This window comes from Impatiens glandulifera, chromosome 3, assembly GCF_907164915.1.
Source record: "Impatiens glandulifera chromosome 3, dImpGla2.1, whole genome shotgun sequence".
In the NCBI taxonomy this organism is placed as follows: Eukaryota; Viridiplantae; Streptophyta; class Magnoliopsida; order Ericales; family Balsaminaceae; genus Impatiens; species Impatiens glandulifera.
The window spans coordinates 12,590,081-12,607,472 of NC_061864.1; the positions used below are offsets into that span (position 1 = coordinate 12,590,081).

A 17,392-nucleotide genomic window follows, 5' to 3' on the forward strand; every position below is an offset into this window, starting at 1 on the left:
ATACAATGATGCCAAGCTTCACTCCCAAGCTTATAATTAGGTCCTATCAAATCAGGATCATTATGAAGTAAAATGAGTTAGTTAATTTATTTTTAAACTTATCATAAATAAATTTATCTACTTAAAAGTTTGCAACACAATTAAGCCATTTTCGACAACATTAGTGGCTGAAATTTACAAACATCATAAATTCTCAAAATTTAGCCCGGTAAGTTTACATATATTTGAATTTTCTAATTTTTGTTACGTGTCAATTGAAAGCGGTTGCCCAATTATATAGGGGCTATCTTCTCCCATATAGCGATAAGGGTTAATGTCCTCTTATTTCTTCGAGTTGCCTTTTAGAAAGTATGTATAACTTCTAACAAAAGATTCATTAAAAATGAATATCGATAAGCATTCCTAGTCACCCGGGATAATAAATAAAACTTTAAAGTTTTTTAGGGATAATAAATAAAAGTTTAAATTTTTTTAAAAACAGGTATAAAAACAAATATATATAAAGTATACAAATTATGAAAAAATACTTAAACATGTATGGATACAACCACAATTCATCCATAATTTAAAATTTCTATTTATAGACCTCAGATCACTAGGACTCACTTTTGTCCTATTCCATTAATGATTAATAAATGAGAAATGAATAGAATGAAATTTGGGGAGAAAATAAGACTGAACTAAACGTTGGCTAGTTCAGTTGGCGCAACCTAATTGGTTAAAAAATTAAAAGAATTTCTCTATTTTTCTCAAAATTTTTCTTTTTTGGTAACATATGAATGATCCCACCTCATACTATCACTTATCACCTCAATCTAAATAGGATTAGAGAGTTCAAAATAAGTAGAAATGAGTGTATACTTACATTTAAGGATGATATTCATATTTAAGTCAATATCAATAAAAATAAATCTCATGTCTAGAAAATGATTTAAACTATGAGTATTGTTTGTAAAGAACCCATTCAATATTTTGGTTCACTCTCTAATTCTACCCACTTTTTTATTTTTATTTTCAAATTATTCATCTTTTTTTAGTTTATAAATTATTTAATTTTATAAATATAATATATATAATTAAAATTAAACATAATAAATAAAATAATTAAAATAAAATAAACTTAAATATTCATTAAAATAAAAAACATTATAATAAAATACATTAAATACAAATTAAAAATAAAAATAAAATAAAAATGACAATTTGGATCTTCCTAATATAGTACTGTATATTTATGTTAAAAATAATTGTATACAAACTTAATAACTTAATCAAACAAAATAAAAATAGTTTTAGTTGCATCTTATTAATCTTTTCTTTTGAAAAATTTAACGAAATGAGCTGATGACCACTTCATATTATTTTGACTAGTTAAAAATAATTGTATACAAACTTAATAACTTAATCAAAGAAAATAAAAATTACACAAGTATGATTTTTATTTTAATCTTTATAAAATTAATTTTTTTACCAATTATATCACTCGTTTTATTAATCAAAATATTAAAATATATTTTATTTTAAATTATTATTATTTATTTTATTTATATATATTAATACATTTTAAATATTTTTACAAAAAATAATTATTACTCCCTCAAAATCATCTCTCATTATTTAATGTTTCTCACCATTGCTTTAAAAAAAAACAAGAATTTCACAGTATTTTAATTTTTTAAATGTTCATATAATTATATATCATGTTTATTATTGTCGTGGTTCGTATCATCCATTAATTATATTTTTATTAAATATAGTTAAAACTTTGAAGGTACAGACATTGATTTGTAGGATAGTTACACACACGAATCCAATCAATAAGACATTTATTGTGATAAAATATTAATATTACAGTACAATCAATAAGGCATTAGTGTGATATTTGATTATTTGGATAAAATAAATTATTTTATTCAAAAATTTAATATCAACTATTCAATTAATTATTTTATTAATTAAAATATTATTATTTTTTAATTTTTTAATATTAATTAATTATTAAATAAAATTATAAAGAAAGAAAAAGTAATTTGGTAAAAATTACAAACTAGTTTTTTCTTAGTTTTAATCCAACAAGATTTTTGGAAAAAAACTCAAACAAAACCTATTAATGACTCCCTCAAACAAGCCCTTCACCTGAGAGAGAAAAATCATATCAAATTTGTGATTTTTTTTTATTGAGGGGTATTTTATTAAGGGGAAATAATAGAAAGCTTTAAATTATTGACACAAATATGTAGAAAAATAATGCATCAACTCTCAATTGGATTGAATTGAAAATTCTCTCATATTACATTTTCATTTCATTCATTTCAATGAAAGGATGACACAATATTTTTCTATATATTCATGTAAATACTTTTCCGCTTTCTATTATTTCTCTTTGTTAAAATCACATTAACAATTATTAAGAAAAAACATATTAAAACTCTTTGAGTCAGGTGGATACGAACGGTTTGAATTAGGTGGGGGTACAGATGATGATGTGTTATTCTAGTTCTCCTTAACTAAAATAAAATATATTTTTTTGAAAATAATTAAATTAAAAAATAAAAATAGTTTTAGTTGCATCTTATTAACCTTTTCTTTTGGAAAATTTAACGAAATGAGCCGATGAATAGCGCATAATTTTAAATGCGTCGATGACCACTTTATATTTTTTTTTTGACGAAATTTTAATGTGGATACCCTGTGAAAAATCCACAATCGCGAGACGATATTTATTTTTGAAAAGTCAAAAAAAAAAAAAGAAAAAAAAAGTAAATTTGCGTCTCACAATTGTGAACTTTTCACATGATATTCGGTTGCGTCTCGCAGTGGTACGTTCGTCAAAAAAAAATATGAAGTGGTCACCAACGCATTTAAAATTATGTGCTGATCACCCACTCATTTATACTATTATGAGGATCATTTCGTCAAATTTCCCACTCTTTTTAAGCGTAAAATTTGTGATTTTTTTAATTGAGCTACAAATTTTATTTTGCTAAATAATTAATTAATTATTTATTTCATACGAAGTATTTGACTATTAACTTATTAAGAAAGTCGTGGGACCGAACCGGAACCGAATTATCGAAAATATAAAACCCGTTTTATTTTCTCGTACAACAATATCTCCAATTCCAATCCCTCATTTTTCTCCTGCCCTTTTCCCGCTTAATCGGTGCACCTCTTCTCTGTTCTTGCTTGCGTCGTAACCCTCTCACAGTTTCTGTAAGTTCATTCTTGATATCTTCTTTTCTTTCTTTCTTTGCAAGATCTGTTTATGAATCGAAATGCTTAGCAACCTAGGGCTAGGCCATTTTCTTGTTTTTCTTTTTCTCTTTTAACTCTCCTACTCTTCATGCAAGGACTTCATCACTGTGTTGTTTGTCATATAATTGGAAGAATCTGAAGACGCACACGAAATGTTGCCTTCTTCTATCTTCTTTAACTCTTATTAGTTGCCTAGCAAGTCTTGCTTTCAATTCTCCGTGATTCCCTTTTTCCTCGGCTGCCTCATGCTTTGGTTATGCTTCTAGGGTTTCTAGGGTTTCTGGGTTTCTAGGGTTTCTGGGTTTCATCCCAAAATGGCTGATTTACTAATAAATTCAAAACAAGAAAATGTTAGTTGGTTTTCAATTTATTAGCATTTACTCTCTAAAGCAATGGATTTTGTTTTGCAATTTACTCTTTAAGGTAATTATTTATTAAAGCATTTGCATGTAGTAAATGGATGAGGAGAATTTTGAGGAACAAGTTACAAGTGAAATGCCTGAGGACCCAGATCCCCTTGAGACGGATGAGGAGAATTTTGATGAACAAGTTACACGTGAAATACCCGAGTACCCAAATCCCCTTGAGACGGATGAGGAGAATTTTGATGAACAAGTTACAAGTGAAATACCCGAGGACCCAAATCCCCTTGAGACGGATGAGGAGAATTTTGATGAACAAGTTACAAGTGAAATGCCCGAGGACCCAAATCCCCTTGAGACGGATGGAATTCCCGAGGAGACAATCTCACCTGAAACTCAAGATTCTGAAAAAGATTTAGCAGTTGAAGTACAGAGATGGCCTGGATGGCCTGGAGAAAATATTTTCAGGATGTTGGTTCCCACGTCCAAGGTTGGTAGTTTAATTGGTCGGAAGGGTGAGTTCATAAAGAAAATGTCCGAGGAGACAAAGGCTCGTATCAAGATACTTGACGGCCCATCATGCAATATGGAAAGAGCTGTAAGTTTCCTAGTATATGTATCTCATACATTTGATTAACGGTCACTTATTGAGTCTCGGCTAAGATGTTTCTCACCTTGTCCTTATAGAAATTCTATGCAATAGGCTTTCAGTTAAATGACTCTTGAGTTTCTGATGATTATGATCTTAGTTTCCAGAATACTCAGTTTTCATTTTACTTTTCTATATTAATTAACTATGATGTCAAAAGTTACAGTCAGGTAATTAGGTGTTTTATGGTTACAATATAGTGCCTGAGAACTTGGATGCTTTCATTGTCAATGGATACTTCACTATTAGATGTTGGTACTGTCTTCATGTTGCTAAGCTGCTTTAAGCTTCCGTTTCTCAGTTAACGCTGTTTGAGGCGATATAATACTTCTGATGGAACTGTTAATCTGAGTTTAATAACAATAAGAAAATATATCAATCAGAAGCCATGGACTTCATTTATTGACATGCTAATCAAAGGAAGTCAAATAGTGAACTAATCAGGAATAAACTGGAATGGAAATGTCAACATCAAATAACAACCGGTTAGATAGGAGAGAAGTGTGTGCACCCCAATAACAAACCTAAATGTTTGCAGGTTATCCATTACAAGAACAAAGATACAGATTGCAGGACTCAGCATGAGCTTTACAAGTGCTGAAAAGTTCATCTGACTAAACTTTCAGAAATATCATGGGTGGACATTGGTACTTGGAAGCTTCCTGTTGGATATGGTAACATCAAAACTTGGTTGTTTGGTGTCTTGCCACATTGGAAAAAATGTTATGCAAGAACAAAAGCATTTGTTTAGTTTAGTAGAAATAAGATATTCTGAATGTGTTACATGAATGAAATACTAAGATACTTGAAAAAACAAATGAGATATATAATCTGATGTTATTGGATCCAAATGTTCGGAATGACTATTAACTTTCTACTCCTAATATCTTCTCACACTAGGAGTAGCCATATATTTCACCTAGTTCTTATATTATTCAGGTTCGTGGGGATAAAACCTAGAAATTGTCTCTTTGCATAAAACTCTATTGAAATCTTAGGACGCCTCAAATATGTTTCATGGACAAAGCCCAAATTTTAAGTCAGAATTGTTTTGATGCAAATGGGCACAAAAAAACGTGAGGTGTTGGAGAAAGTTGGTAGTAAACAAGAATCATTAGATAGGATTGTGGTGACTACTGAAGGTGTGAGGTTTTGCTTAGTTTTCCTCAGAAATGTGTTTTCCCAACATATGACTAAAAGAACAAGTAGAAATGTGTGCTGCATCAATCAAGAACTATAATGAAAAATGAGTAAATGATTTGAAACCGGTCTTGTCTACTCTCCATTTATTCATGCTGGTGCTGTACATTTGTGCACTTCTCACTTGAGTTCCAGAATCTTTTGAATGAATTGAAGCTTAGCTTTTGATTCCCTCTCAAGAATTTGAAAATCTAAATTAATTATTCTTTAAGGAATTCAGGGTACCAAAGTTAGAGAATTATGGGTTTGAACATGACCTAAAAAATTATGAGGCTTGGGATTTGCAGGATGAAAACCCAGGTAGTGCCTTCTGTGCAGCTTTATCTTGCTATCTTTTGCATGGAAGCATAACTTAGATTTGTACTCCTTAGATGGCGAAACAATAGTTGCAAAAAGGATATGTATGCTTAAGTATTAAGGGTTATAAGTCTAGCCAACATTTTGATAAATGTGAAACTATGTGGTTAAAATCTTTTGATTGTAATGTTGAACATTCTGGTCCTTTTGTTAGGTATTGGTTTCTGCAAAGGAAGAGCCGAGTCTCACTCTATCTCCTGCTATGGAAGGTTTGTTAGCGGTTCATGCGCACATTGTTGATCTAAACAGTGATCAGCCTCAACCAGGGAAAGTTTCCACAAGGCTTCTAGTGGCATCTATCCAAGCCGGAATCTTGATTGGAAAGCAGGGAGCCACCGTAAATTCTATCCAGGATGAATCTGATTGCACAATTCGTGTTCTTTCAGGAGGTTGTTTATTCTGTCCTTGATTTAAAATATTTTTATGGTATTTCTTGAATGAAACTGTCAAATTTTCTGTTAATTGAGAATCATCCTGCAGTATTTTTGTTCTTTGGGCCCTTTGGTGGGGCTGATTTTCCCTGAACTTGATCACCACTTTCTTGCTGCAGAGAACCTGCCAACTTTTGCTTTGTCAGATGACAGTGTTGTTGACATACAAGGAGAGCCCCAAAATGTGCATAAAGCAGTTGAACTGATTATAACCCATCTCAGAAAGTTTTTGGTTGACCGGAGCATTGTTCAGGTTTTCGAAACGCAAGTAAGCTCTTTTCGACTCCTTTTTCATGTTTTTGCCTACTGATTTGTGCTGGTTTGGTTAGTTCGATCTGGCTCAACATAATGGGCGTACCAAATTGCCTTTTTTCTCTTAATAACCTGAATCCTGTGGGCATATGGGAACACTTCCTATTAACTTTTGTTCTCTAATGCAGATGCAAATGCCAAATGCTCGAGCAGCCCAGAACATGCCTCCATCTTGGGGGGCATCACCTCAAGGTTTTCTGAATAATGCTGGTGCTGGACCTGGCTATATGCATAGCGATCCTCCATACAGACCACCTCCACGTAAATATGACAATTACTATCCTCTAGCCGATATGCCTCCCCCAGACAATCATCCTCGACAGGGTCCATTGTCTTATGGAAGAGATGGTCTTATGGGAGTTAGTACGCCTAGTGCACAACCTCAACAATCCTTTATTTCTAAGGTTGTCTTTGTGATCCTTCTTTCTCTAGATATTATTTGACATTTGGTTCTTATCGAAGCATTCATTTCTAAGGTTTATTATATTATTGATTTATTTACAATAATTAGCATTATTAAATAACTAAGAGACCAAATGTCTCAATCTTGATTCTCACTAAGATTGCTCTGAATTAAAAGGTGCTCATGACGGTTCATGCTAGCCACTCCGGGACTAAACCCGGGTCACAAAAAAAACTAGAGAACATGATTGATTGATTACATGAGTAATAAAAAAAATTAAAAGCTTCATTTATGCAGCTGTAGAATTTTAATGATGTATATTTTTTTGAAAGAAAAATCCTAGCAAGAAGAAGGAATTTCCCCCCTTGTTCCAATTTCAATTCTTCTCGTAAACAGACAGACTAATGCCAAATTTGCATTAATGAGTTCCATTTTTGCTTCATCCAGGTTGGACAGACCATGCAAATTTCTTTATCATATGCAGATGCTGTAATTGGGACCTCAGGTGCAACGATTAGTTACATTCGGCGTGCTAGTGGAGCAACAATAGCCATACAGGAGATGGGCGGTGGAGTGGGTGAGATGACTGTCGAAATAAATGGTTCAGCATCCCAAGTGCAGGCTGCTCAACAGTTGATACAGGTGAGTAGTGAGTTACATGTATGGGATGAACAATAGGATCCATGTGATAGAAGTGCCCTAATTAGATTAGTCCATTTGGAAACACTCATATACTAAATTTAGTCAAGAGAAAAGAAATTGTTTATGTTTTACTATCTGGAATCGAATCCATATTCGAGATACAGAAACAAAAAACATTCTTATATCTTTCTTTTCTATTTCTAGCTATATGGATATGTATGGATGTACTCATCACTGTAGTTATTAATGTGATGCAGAATGTGATTGCGGATGTTTCTACTGCTGCAGCCCCGCAGATTCCAGCAGCAGCGGCTCCAACTGGTCAAGCTTACCCCAATTATCCCAGCTACGATAATGCAGCTCCTCCTCCAGATTACAGTTATGGAACCCACTATGGGTACTAGTTAAGCTAGCTCATGTATGTATCAGGTACCCAACATTTTTAGTATGAAAAAAAGTGTTGGCACTCTCTTTTGTTTCTTTCTCTAATGTGGGAGGTTTTCAAAATATACATTTGACTCAATAGACATGTTTTTGGGTCCCCGCCCGCAACTTGCGATAAATGGTAAGTGGGATTTTGTCACCACTAGCAGTGCCATACAATGTTCAACTACACTTTGCTTATGTGTGCGTTTATTTTAATTTTTTCCGCAAACTGTTTAGAAACGTTTATTGCATTCCACCATCTATTTTAATAAAATGTTGACCTTTATAAAAATAAAAATAAAATGTTAGGTGAACTGATTTGAATCATAACCATTATAGAAAGCAAATTATTTAATTTGTGACATTTTCTTTAAACATAAGAAATCAGTGTTCTATAATTGATATTGGAATTAAGAGGTCAAATTTTAATTTTTAAATTTGGTACTCTTTTATATTTAGAATTAAAATTTTAATTCATTATAATATAATTTTATAATTATTTATTTCACTATTTTTAGTTCGGAATTGTAATTTTAAAATTAATTTTTTTAAACAAAATAATTTATTATTTTATCATTAAAATTTTAATTTATATTTTTTTTTAATTTAGAATGTTAATTTTTTTTATTTTAAATTTATTAAATTAAAATTTTGAACTAATATATATTTTTATTTAAATAGTTAAAATGTAGAAATTATTTTATTTTTGAATTTACGAAGTTAATAGGTAAAATTGAGATTTTTTAGGTAAAAATTAAAAATCTTATATTAGTTGAGTAAAATTAATATTTTAATAAAATAAATAATATATATATTAAAATAATTTTTTTATATAAATTTTTTTAAATATAGAATTTGAATTAATTTTTTTAACCATAAAAATTATAATTTAATGTCAAATTCTTATAGAATTAAAATTTCAATTCCAATTACATTCATCAAAACATACCCTAATTAAATAAAAGAAAATAACCTACCAACTCAATATACAACAATGTCAATGACAAGAGCCTTGAGGCAATAATAAAATTCATGTATATTACCCATACAACAATAATCCTCTAATAATGTGGATAATACACTTTAAAATTGAATTGCGAAAAATAGTCTGCAAATGAATAATATGTGTGGTATACTTGCGCCAACACAACTCTCATAATGGCACAACATTTGTAACATCAGCCCTTTCAAGCAAGGGCAAAATATCAGTAGTGACCTTATTAAGTGGAATTTGTTTCAGCTTATTACTGATAGTGTTGCTCAGCATTGTCGATTTAGAGAGGAGTGTGATTTCCTCTTCTCCATTCAAGTGGTCAGAAAGTAATTTGTTCCAAAATACTTCATCCTCGTTTAGATTCGCATCTCTCAAGATCTCTAGGACTCGTTTGTTGGTCGCGACATTTCTGCCTGCACCAGACCCCGTGGCGGTTGCAGCACCAATAGCATTTCCGATTGTTAAGGTATGAATCATGGGCATATCATTAATTAAACCAAACGCAATGGCGGCTACAAAACTATCTCCGCATCCAACAGTGTCAACAACATTAACCTGTTTATTATAGAAGAAAAATAAATCATAGAAATCTAAGCATTCCTGAAAAGAGTAACAAATCCACAACAGCAAAGACTGATTTTCAAAGCATTGATAAGAGTCTATGAATAGTAATACATAAAGACCTAATTGTAATATTTGTTTGTCCTGTTGTTTGATTCAGAAATTCTAGGGTCGTTTGTTTTCCATCTTATAATCAAAGCTAGGGTTTGTTGGTGCTAAGCTGTTTTTCTCCCAAAAAAGAAAAAGAAAAAAAGAAGATAGTGCCAAATACAAGTATGTCAACAATAGGTAACATGTAAAACTGAATCAGCAAAATAGAACTCCTGAAATAATCAACTTTTTTAAAGCATGAAAAGAAATATGGACAAATTGTTCTTCTTTTCCAAAATTTGGAATTGACCAGCTCTATTTTTACTCCAACAACAGCTTCTTGGATTACCCAAAAGGAAAATAGAGACATAAACACTTGATCTAGAATTTTTTTTTGGATCACAATCCAGAAATTGGTCAAGTGTTCCAAATGTTCTTTTAAGTAAAAATTAACAAGAAATTGATATCATAGCACCTTCGAACTTCTCTAGTTTCGAATCTAGTCTCGGGTGAAATGTCATAAAGGTAATGGTTATGAAAAGAGGTAGAACCTCCAACCCAATAATCAATATATATATGCAGTAAGGGTAAACTGGTAAAAATCCTAAAAAGCGGATCAGAAAATAGCCCAAATCTTTTACACCAAATGAAGTTTCTATGTAATTCAATCACACTTGTAATACTACATGACTTTACTTTCTACGTAATAAAATTGTGACAAAATTTCAGTTTCTAAAGTCTAACCCTAGAGAAACATAAACTAGTCATAACTTTGTGCATGAGAAAAGATAAAAATGCACTGATTGAAGGATGGAAAAACTTTATGTTTCTGTAAGTGGATCTGGATGAGAATCCGCCAATAAATCTCAATATGTAGTGTCTAACTAAGACTCTAAGTTCAATTTTCAAATAAGATTTCATCTGAATCTAGATACATGTGAGAAATCAGAATTAAAAAATGTTTCCAAATGAAACCAGAAGAGTGAAAGCAATTCTTAGTTGAACAGTCTTTACTGTCAATCAAATGCATGTTTAAGGAAATTTAACATCAATCATCAAATAAAGAAAATAGCAATAGTAATAAGTAACTTGAAACCTGAAGAAGGGAGAAACACTTGATTTATAAGATGATACCTTGAAACCAGGTGCACAAGATATGCTTGACATGGTGATTAAGATGGAACCTTTTGCCCCCAATTTGATAATCACCCATTTTGTGCGTAAACTGTTTTTAAGCAATTCCTTCCCAGCTAAGACCGGGTCCTTTATGTAAGTTAATGATTCAGCCTCTTCAGAAGTTAGAAGAATCACATCACTCATTCTCAAAATTTCCCTTAGTGCTCTTTGTTCTTCAGATGTTCCTCTTGATAGGCTTTTCCCCTTTGGACCAGGATCAAAAAAGACAGCAGTTCCAACTTCTGTAGCATACTCTAAAGCCGAAACAATCAGTCCAGGAGCAAGCTCATCAAAGCAGTAACCATTACAGAATAATGTCTTCGAACTTCTTATGGCCAATTTTACATCGTTTGTCAAATTGCTCATCCATTTGAATGCAGGTTCCTCACTAAAATCAGCTCGACTATTGCAGAACAAAAGATATGAGAAGATTACAATGTAGACCAGGCAATGTGATAAATTCATTTTAATGCTTGTTTTTACCTGCAAAAACCGTGTCTTTGCAATGGGTCAACTAATACCCAACAAAGAAGTGTTTCATATGAAGAAGAACTAGAACTCTTCTTGTTCATTTCATCACTATCAGTGCTCATCTCAACCATACCTATTCCTTCTTCACGAAGCACTTCCACGAAGAACTTACCATAAATTTCATCACCAACGTGTCCAATTGCTATACAGCTAAGTCCTAGTCTTGCAGCTGCTATTGCCATATTGCTGTTCCCACCAGCTTCCCAGTATTTCTACATTCAAACCAAAGACGGTCCATCGACTAGAAAAATAACCATGAAAGTTTATCCATCTAAATACAAACAACATTCGCAGGCGTAGACATAGAGAAACTGACCTTATCAGGAGGAGACTCAGCCAATTTATTCATGTAAGCCTGACGGTCTTCTTTCGAACCAGGCGGCAACTCCGGCACATTGAGCACAATATCAACGCAGAGATTCCCGAAGGCGGCCACATCAGTTACCTTGGCTCCACCACTTCTCAACCTCTCCCTATCGTCGGAACAATTGAAGAATTCGGGCGTGAGAGTCCGGCGCCTTGGAACGGAAACTTCGAGTCCATTACAGCGAAGAGTGGAAGAAGAATAAGACAGAGGGTAACCTCTCTTTTGTGAAGAAACGGGGAGAATGGAAGGAATTAGTATAGGGTTTTGGAGGAGGGTTGATCTAGAAGACAACCCATGTAATGAAATTGGGGATTCGAGTGCTGCCGCTTGATGATGCATCCAGACTCCAGTGAGCAGCTACTTAGAACTAAAACCTCAGCTGCAAAGAATAGTCCGTGTGAGAGAAAGTCAGAAATTGAGAGTAACGAAATGGAAGCACAATACCAGATGAATCATGGAAATGGATATGGGGTTTGGGTTTTAGGCTAAAGTTGATGACTTTCAGTTCCACATCCGTTGATTCTGTAATCTGCATTTATGGGTCTATTTGATCCCTAAGCATATGTTTAAGGGACTCTTTGATTGCTGACTAGAAGTTTAGGGGGCCTTTTGTTATGCTGTTTTATTATTATTATTTTTTTTTATGGAAGACCAACCTTTTATTAAATAAATAAATTATCCTTTTTAATGAGATTTTAGCTTTATTTTAATATAAACTCTCTAATGATATTTTAATTTTAATTTATGATATTATTAAGAATTAATATTTTTTATTATTTAAAGAAGACTCTATTATAAAATAATTGAAAATAAAATTTTCAAAATAACAATTCCCAACAAAAACAATTATAAACTAAAACATACACCTCATTTCTTCAAAGACATACCCAATTTTAGAAACTACAATCTACCGACCTAGTGTTAGTAGGTAATTTTTTCTTACTTAATTTGTATTTATGTTATAATTGAAAATATATAATATTTTTTACTATAAATAAAAAATAAAAATAGTAAATTGATTAAATATTATGATAATATTTAATATGGTCACATACCTTATACCTTATACATTTTTATTTATATATTTTTTTTATTTATTGTGTGTGTTTGAAGAGAGGTGATTAGGCGGACTATTTATCCGGCCTCACCCTGACTCATTCATGTTTAAGGATTCATTATAGTTATATTCCATATATATATATTTTTTTTCATTATACTCCTTTTTACTAAATTAATCATTTTATCTCTTAAATTAACTTAAATATTATCTATCATATAAATATTAAAATAACATATATTACATAAATATTAAAATAAAAATAATATTATATAAAACTAATAATTTAAACTTTTATTACTTATAACATCATAATTTAAAATATAGTTATATAATAGAGGCATCAACAAAATTAAACACGACACGAATTTGAATTTTCATATTTTGCGACACAAACACTTCTCGACACAAATTTGAATTCCCATATTGTGTTATACCAACACCATTTTATGAAATGACACCAACATTAATCATATATATATATATATATGATAAAATTTATAAAATGAAAATATTTATAAAATCTGTGCTATTATAATAACTAAATATAGATTCTTTACCCAATTTAGATTCCTGACTCTATTTTATTTGGTTAAATTATAAAGTTTGTATGTAATTATTTTTAACATATATAAGTATATATTAAGATTATGTAAATTGTCATTATCTATGTAATATATTTTATTTAATAAATTTTATTTTAAATGAAATATATTTATTTTAATATTTATATAATATATTTAATTATTTAATTTAATTATATATATTATATTTATAAAATTAAATAATTTATAAATTAGGAAAATTAAAACGTGATTAATTTGAGAATAAGGATATACATTAAAAATATTCAGAAATATTAGATGTTCAGGTATCATCTTCGTCCCAGTTGATATTATTGGTATAAACCATGTTTGGGTTGAATTTAATATAGTTTAATTGATAACATTAGTATAAAACATTGTGTTTGGGTTGAATTTAATATAGTTTAGTTGATAGTATTAATATAAAACATTGTGTTTGGGTTGAAATATTTAATATGCATGACCAAGACAAGGTTTTGAGTATCTTTAACAGGCCTTAAAACGGACAACCATGAGACTTTCTCTTTGGAATGCAACCATAAAACTGAAGAGGTATTAATAATCCGAGTTTCAAAAATGGGTTCTTGTCATCAATATCTAGTTGAGTGTTCCTGTTTGAAGTAAGAAAACATTGAATCAAATGTTTCCAATATATGATGGAAAAGAGACTAGCTCTTTGGAAGACTCTAATTCTTTTGGAAGGTTAGTAAGAGGTAGGGGAGCGCCTTAGTGAAAAGCACTCTTTCGAGCGAGCATTGTTATTGTTAATATTTATTTATCCTCTTTTAAAAGAATGTTATTCGAGTCATTATGATTCTATACTTTTCAAAAGTGAATTATTGATATTGTTGGACTCATGGTGCATGATATTGTAAGTTGTAATAAGGTATCCATGTCTTAACGATGATTTACAAATGAGAAAAATTCTTTATTGTTGAGAACTATCCAAATTTATGTGGACCTCTTATATGCTACCGATATTAAATTCAGTTAAAACAAATATTATATATACAAAATCTTTATATTCAAATTTTATAAAAATATATTATCTGTCAAGTTAGTGTTTAATATTATAAATTATTATTGTATTTAAAATATGACAATTCTTTATATAAGTTTAGCTATTTGAGTTTGGATTATGGAAGAATTCATGATAATATTAAATTTTAGTCTTAATTAGTTTTTTTAAATAACCATTATTAAAAAACTAGGTCACTCACTTACAAATGCAAGGAATAATTAGTTTTGTAAACTTTTTTCATATTTAAACTTTATGGACAAAATCTTTACATTGCTATTATATATTATTAGTTGTTACTTTTTTTATATTTTTTTTTTATATTTATTTCATTTTAACTTCTTTTTTTGTATTTTTATTTCACTTTAATTTTTTTTATTATTTTTAATTTATTTTAAATAGTCCCTTAACTTGACTTTAGATTAATTGGACCTCAAATTTTAGTTTGGAATCAAATTGACCTAAAATACTATTATTTTTAATTGATTTTAATATTCAATTTACTTTTCTTCAATCCGTTTTGACCAAAAGTTTCTTCTTAAAATATATATGACTAATATTTTTAATAATATTATTTAAAATGAAACATATAATTAAACTAGTATACATATATACCTAATATGAATTAATTAAATAAAGAGGAGGTAGGTGAGTTTAACACCATCTTTTTTAATTTGAATTATATTTTGATTAAATTGAAAACAGTCTACTTTGATGACTAAATTACCTAATTAATTTATAATAGTAATATAATATTTACTTATTGACCAAATTACATGCATTATGATGCATATAGATACTTTATTTTTAGTCCACAAGCCTGACCTTTTCAATGGTATGTGAGGAACAACCATTTCTCTCATATAAAATATAATGTCTTTTTCTTTGTTTTCCATTTGATGATTATTTTTAAATAGAAGGGTGTCTCGTATTATTTTTACCACTCAAATTTAAGTTGACATTGTGTTTGGTTTGATTCGGCGTCTTGTTTAGCCGGATCAGATTTTTCACCATAAATTTTTATAATTCGAAAAATTATCCGAGCAGTGGGTGGGTCATTTGTTGCTCATACCCTCTAATTGTCTTGAAGAGATGGAGTTAAGAGAGAGATGATTTTTTTCTTCTAATAAAGAGTCACTGAAATAGATCTTTCATTTGAGATCCTATTATTTTTATAGGTTTCTCACTTTTTTGACTATATATATATATATGATCAGTTATCACTTTGTAAAAAAAATTCGGACATTGTTTATCAACCATCGATGGAGGAAATTTTTTACTACCGCTCATAATATTTTGTAGAGATTCTTCCAACACAGTTTGCTTAGTTTTGTTCGACTTACTTTACTTCATCACTAATCGTTACAATTTTTTGGAGTTACCTTGTTCAAATTACAAAGTTGTTCCACATTTCTTAGAATTTTAATTTGCAATTTAATTTTCGATATATAACTCATTATTTGAATTAACGAAATTTTAAAATTTTTAATAAATAGTATGCGAGGACAATCATTGAATAATTTCCAAAACATAAGGAAAATATGGAAGATATTTTGTTTCAAATCAAGAAGCTCTCCAGATGATATATGTTCAGTATATCAAACACAAGATGGTTTAATTTCCCATGTAGTTGATATATTTAACGACATTAATTATTAATTATCATTAAAAGATGATAGACATTTTTCTGTATTATTTTGAAACAAAATAATTAAAAAGAACAATTAACAGACAGTATTTTTTACAATCATTAATACCATAACAGACTAAAAAACATAAGGCACAATAATTTTTTACCATAGAGTTTTTTTTGAACACCTGAACAAAATTATAGCCCCAATGATTGATATAGTCAACAAATATAGAACATCTAGAGAGTATCTTGGTTTGGAAATTAAAATATTTCTTACAGACGTCACTGAAAACAGAAAAGATATCACGCCCCCCAAAAATAGTATATATATGCATGTAATTAATTAATTTGGTCAAAATGAAAATATTATATTACTGATATGAATTACTTTTATTTTGGCTTGAATAAAAATATAATTCAACGTAAAAAAGATGGTGCTAAACTCATCTATAAAATAGTAATTACCTGATATTCATCTCTTCACAACTACTCATTGCATTCTAGATCGAACTTTCCATCTAGCTAGAATTAACTCAAAACTCAAAAGGGATCATCATCTCAATGGCAGAAAAGCTTGTTTTGTTGCACATATTGCCTAGCCCGTTCGCTGCAAAGGTGAGAATTGGCTTAGCCGAGAAAGGCGTGGAATACGAGAGCTTCGAAGAGGATTTGAGTAACAAAAGTCAATTGTTGCTCACGGTGAACCCCATTTACAAACAAATTCCCGTTCTTATCCACAATGGAATACCTATCTCCGATTCTTCTATCATTCTAGAGTACATCGATGAGGTATGGACAGAAAATTCTCACATCTTCCCATCCGATCCTTATCTACGAGCCAACGCTAGGTTTTGGGTTGATTACATCTCCAAAAATGTAAGTATATGATTATTAAAAATCCTTATAAAAAAATATAATACCTTGGAATATTATTGTCTATTTAGTTTTTGAGCATTTTTCACTTATATATCAAATTGGATTATTTTTCTCTAACAGATATTCGAAAGATCGCGTGACTTTGTGGTGAAGAGTACAGGAGAAACTCAAGAAGCGGAAAAGAAAGAGCTGGTGAAGCGCTATAAGGTGTTGGAAGGGGAGCTCGGGAACAAAACCTATTTTGGCGGAGAAAGTTTCGAAGCTGTTGATATGGCGTTGATTCCTTTTTCCGGGTGGTTTCTTTCATATGAGAAGACGGGACTAAACATTAAGGATGAGTGCCCTAAGATTGTGGAATGGGCTGAAAGGTGCCTGAAAAGGGAGAGTGTTTCCAAGTCTCTTGCTCCTCCACAGTTGATATATGAAGTCTTAATGAACGTAAGGAAGCAATATTTTCAGGACAAGTGA

General features: G+C 30.5%; 3 protein-coding genes across 3 annotated transcripts; 2 read left to right on the forward strand and 1 right to left on the reverse strand.

The window, feature by feature from the left end:
• Positions 1 to 3,112: 3,112 nt before the first annotated feature.
• On the forward strand, positions 3,113 to 8,239 carry LOC124931735 (flowering locus K homology domain-like). Its single transcript, XM_047472283.1, has 7 exons — positions 3,113 to 3,213; positions 3,709 to 4,215; positions 5,978 to 6,212; positions 6,374 to 6,522; positions 6,695 to 6,970; positions 7,417 to 7,611; positions 7,869 to 8,239. The coding sequence occupies exons 2-7, from the start codon at positions 3,712 to 3,714 to the stop codon at positions 8,013 to 8,015; spliced, it is 1,506 nt and encodes a 501-aa protein (XP_047328239.1). The 5' UTR covers positions 3,113 to 3,213; positions 3,709 to 3,711; the 3' UTR covers positions 8,016 to 8,239.
• Positions 8,240 to 8,996: 757 nt separating this feature from the next.
• Positions 8,997 to 12,232, reverse strand: LOC124931667 (fructokinase-1). The gene is made up of 4 exons (XM_047472190.1): positions 11,706 to 12,232; positions 11,342 to 11,601; positions 10,817 to 11,261; positions 8,997 to 9,586 (listed from the first exon to the last, which is right to left on the reverse strand). The coding sequence occupies exons 1-4, from the start codon at positions 12,093 to 12,095 to the stop codon at positions 9,191 to 9,193; spliced, it is 1,491 nt and encodes a 496-aa protein (XP_047328146.1). The 5' UTR covers positions 12,096 to 12,232; the 3' UTR covers positions 8,997 to 9,190.
• Positions 12,233 to 16,609: 4,377 nt separating this feature from the next.
• LOC124929740 (glutathione S-transferase U19-like) lies at positions 16,610 to 17,392 on the forward strand. The gene is made up of 2 exons (XM_047470134.1): positions 16,610 to 16,924; positions 17,045 to 17,392. The coding sequence occupies exons 1-2, from the start codon at positions 16,610 to 16,612 to the stop codon at positions 17,390 to 17,392; spliced, it is 663 nt and encodes a 220-aa protein (XP_047326090.1).

Bases quoted from the DNA above. Each gene is read 5' to 3' on its own strand.
- LOC124931735 (XM_047472283.1), top strand. From the start codon at position 3,712: ATGGATGAGGAGAATTTTGAGGAACAAGTTACAAGTGAAATGCCTGAG. The intron at 4,216-5,977 runs GTAAGTTTCCTA...TCCTTTTGTTAG, and splicing joins CATGCAATATGGAAAGAGCT to GTATTGGTTTCTGCAAAGGA. The intron at 6,971-7,416 runs GTTGTCTTTGTG...TGCTTCATCCAG, and splicing joins AACAATCCTTTATTTCTAAG to GTTGGACAGACCATGCAAAT.
- LOC124929740 (XM_047470134.1), top strand. From the start codon at position 16,610: ATGGCAGAAAAGCTTGTTTTGTTGCACATATTGCCTAGCCCGTTCGCT. The intron at 16,925-17,044 runs GTAAGTATATGA...TTTCTCTAACAG, and splicing joins TTGATTACATCTCCAAAAAT to ATATTCGAAAGATCGCGTGA.
- LOC124931667 (XM_047472190.1), bottom strand. From the start codon at position 12,095: ATGCATCATCAAGCGGCAGCACTCGAATCCCCAATTTCATTACATGGG. The intron at 11,602-11,705 runs GTCAGTTTCTCT...GTTTGAATGTAG, and splicing joins CTGAGTCTCCTCCTGATAAG to AAATACTGGGAAGCTGGTGG. The intron at 9,587-10,816 runs GTATCATCTTAT...TATAATAAACAG, and splicing joins CTTGTGCACCTGGTTTCAAG to GTTAATGTTGTTGACACTGT.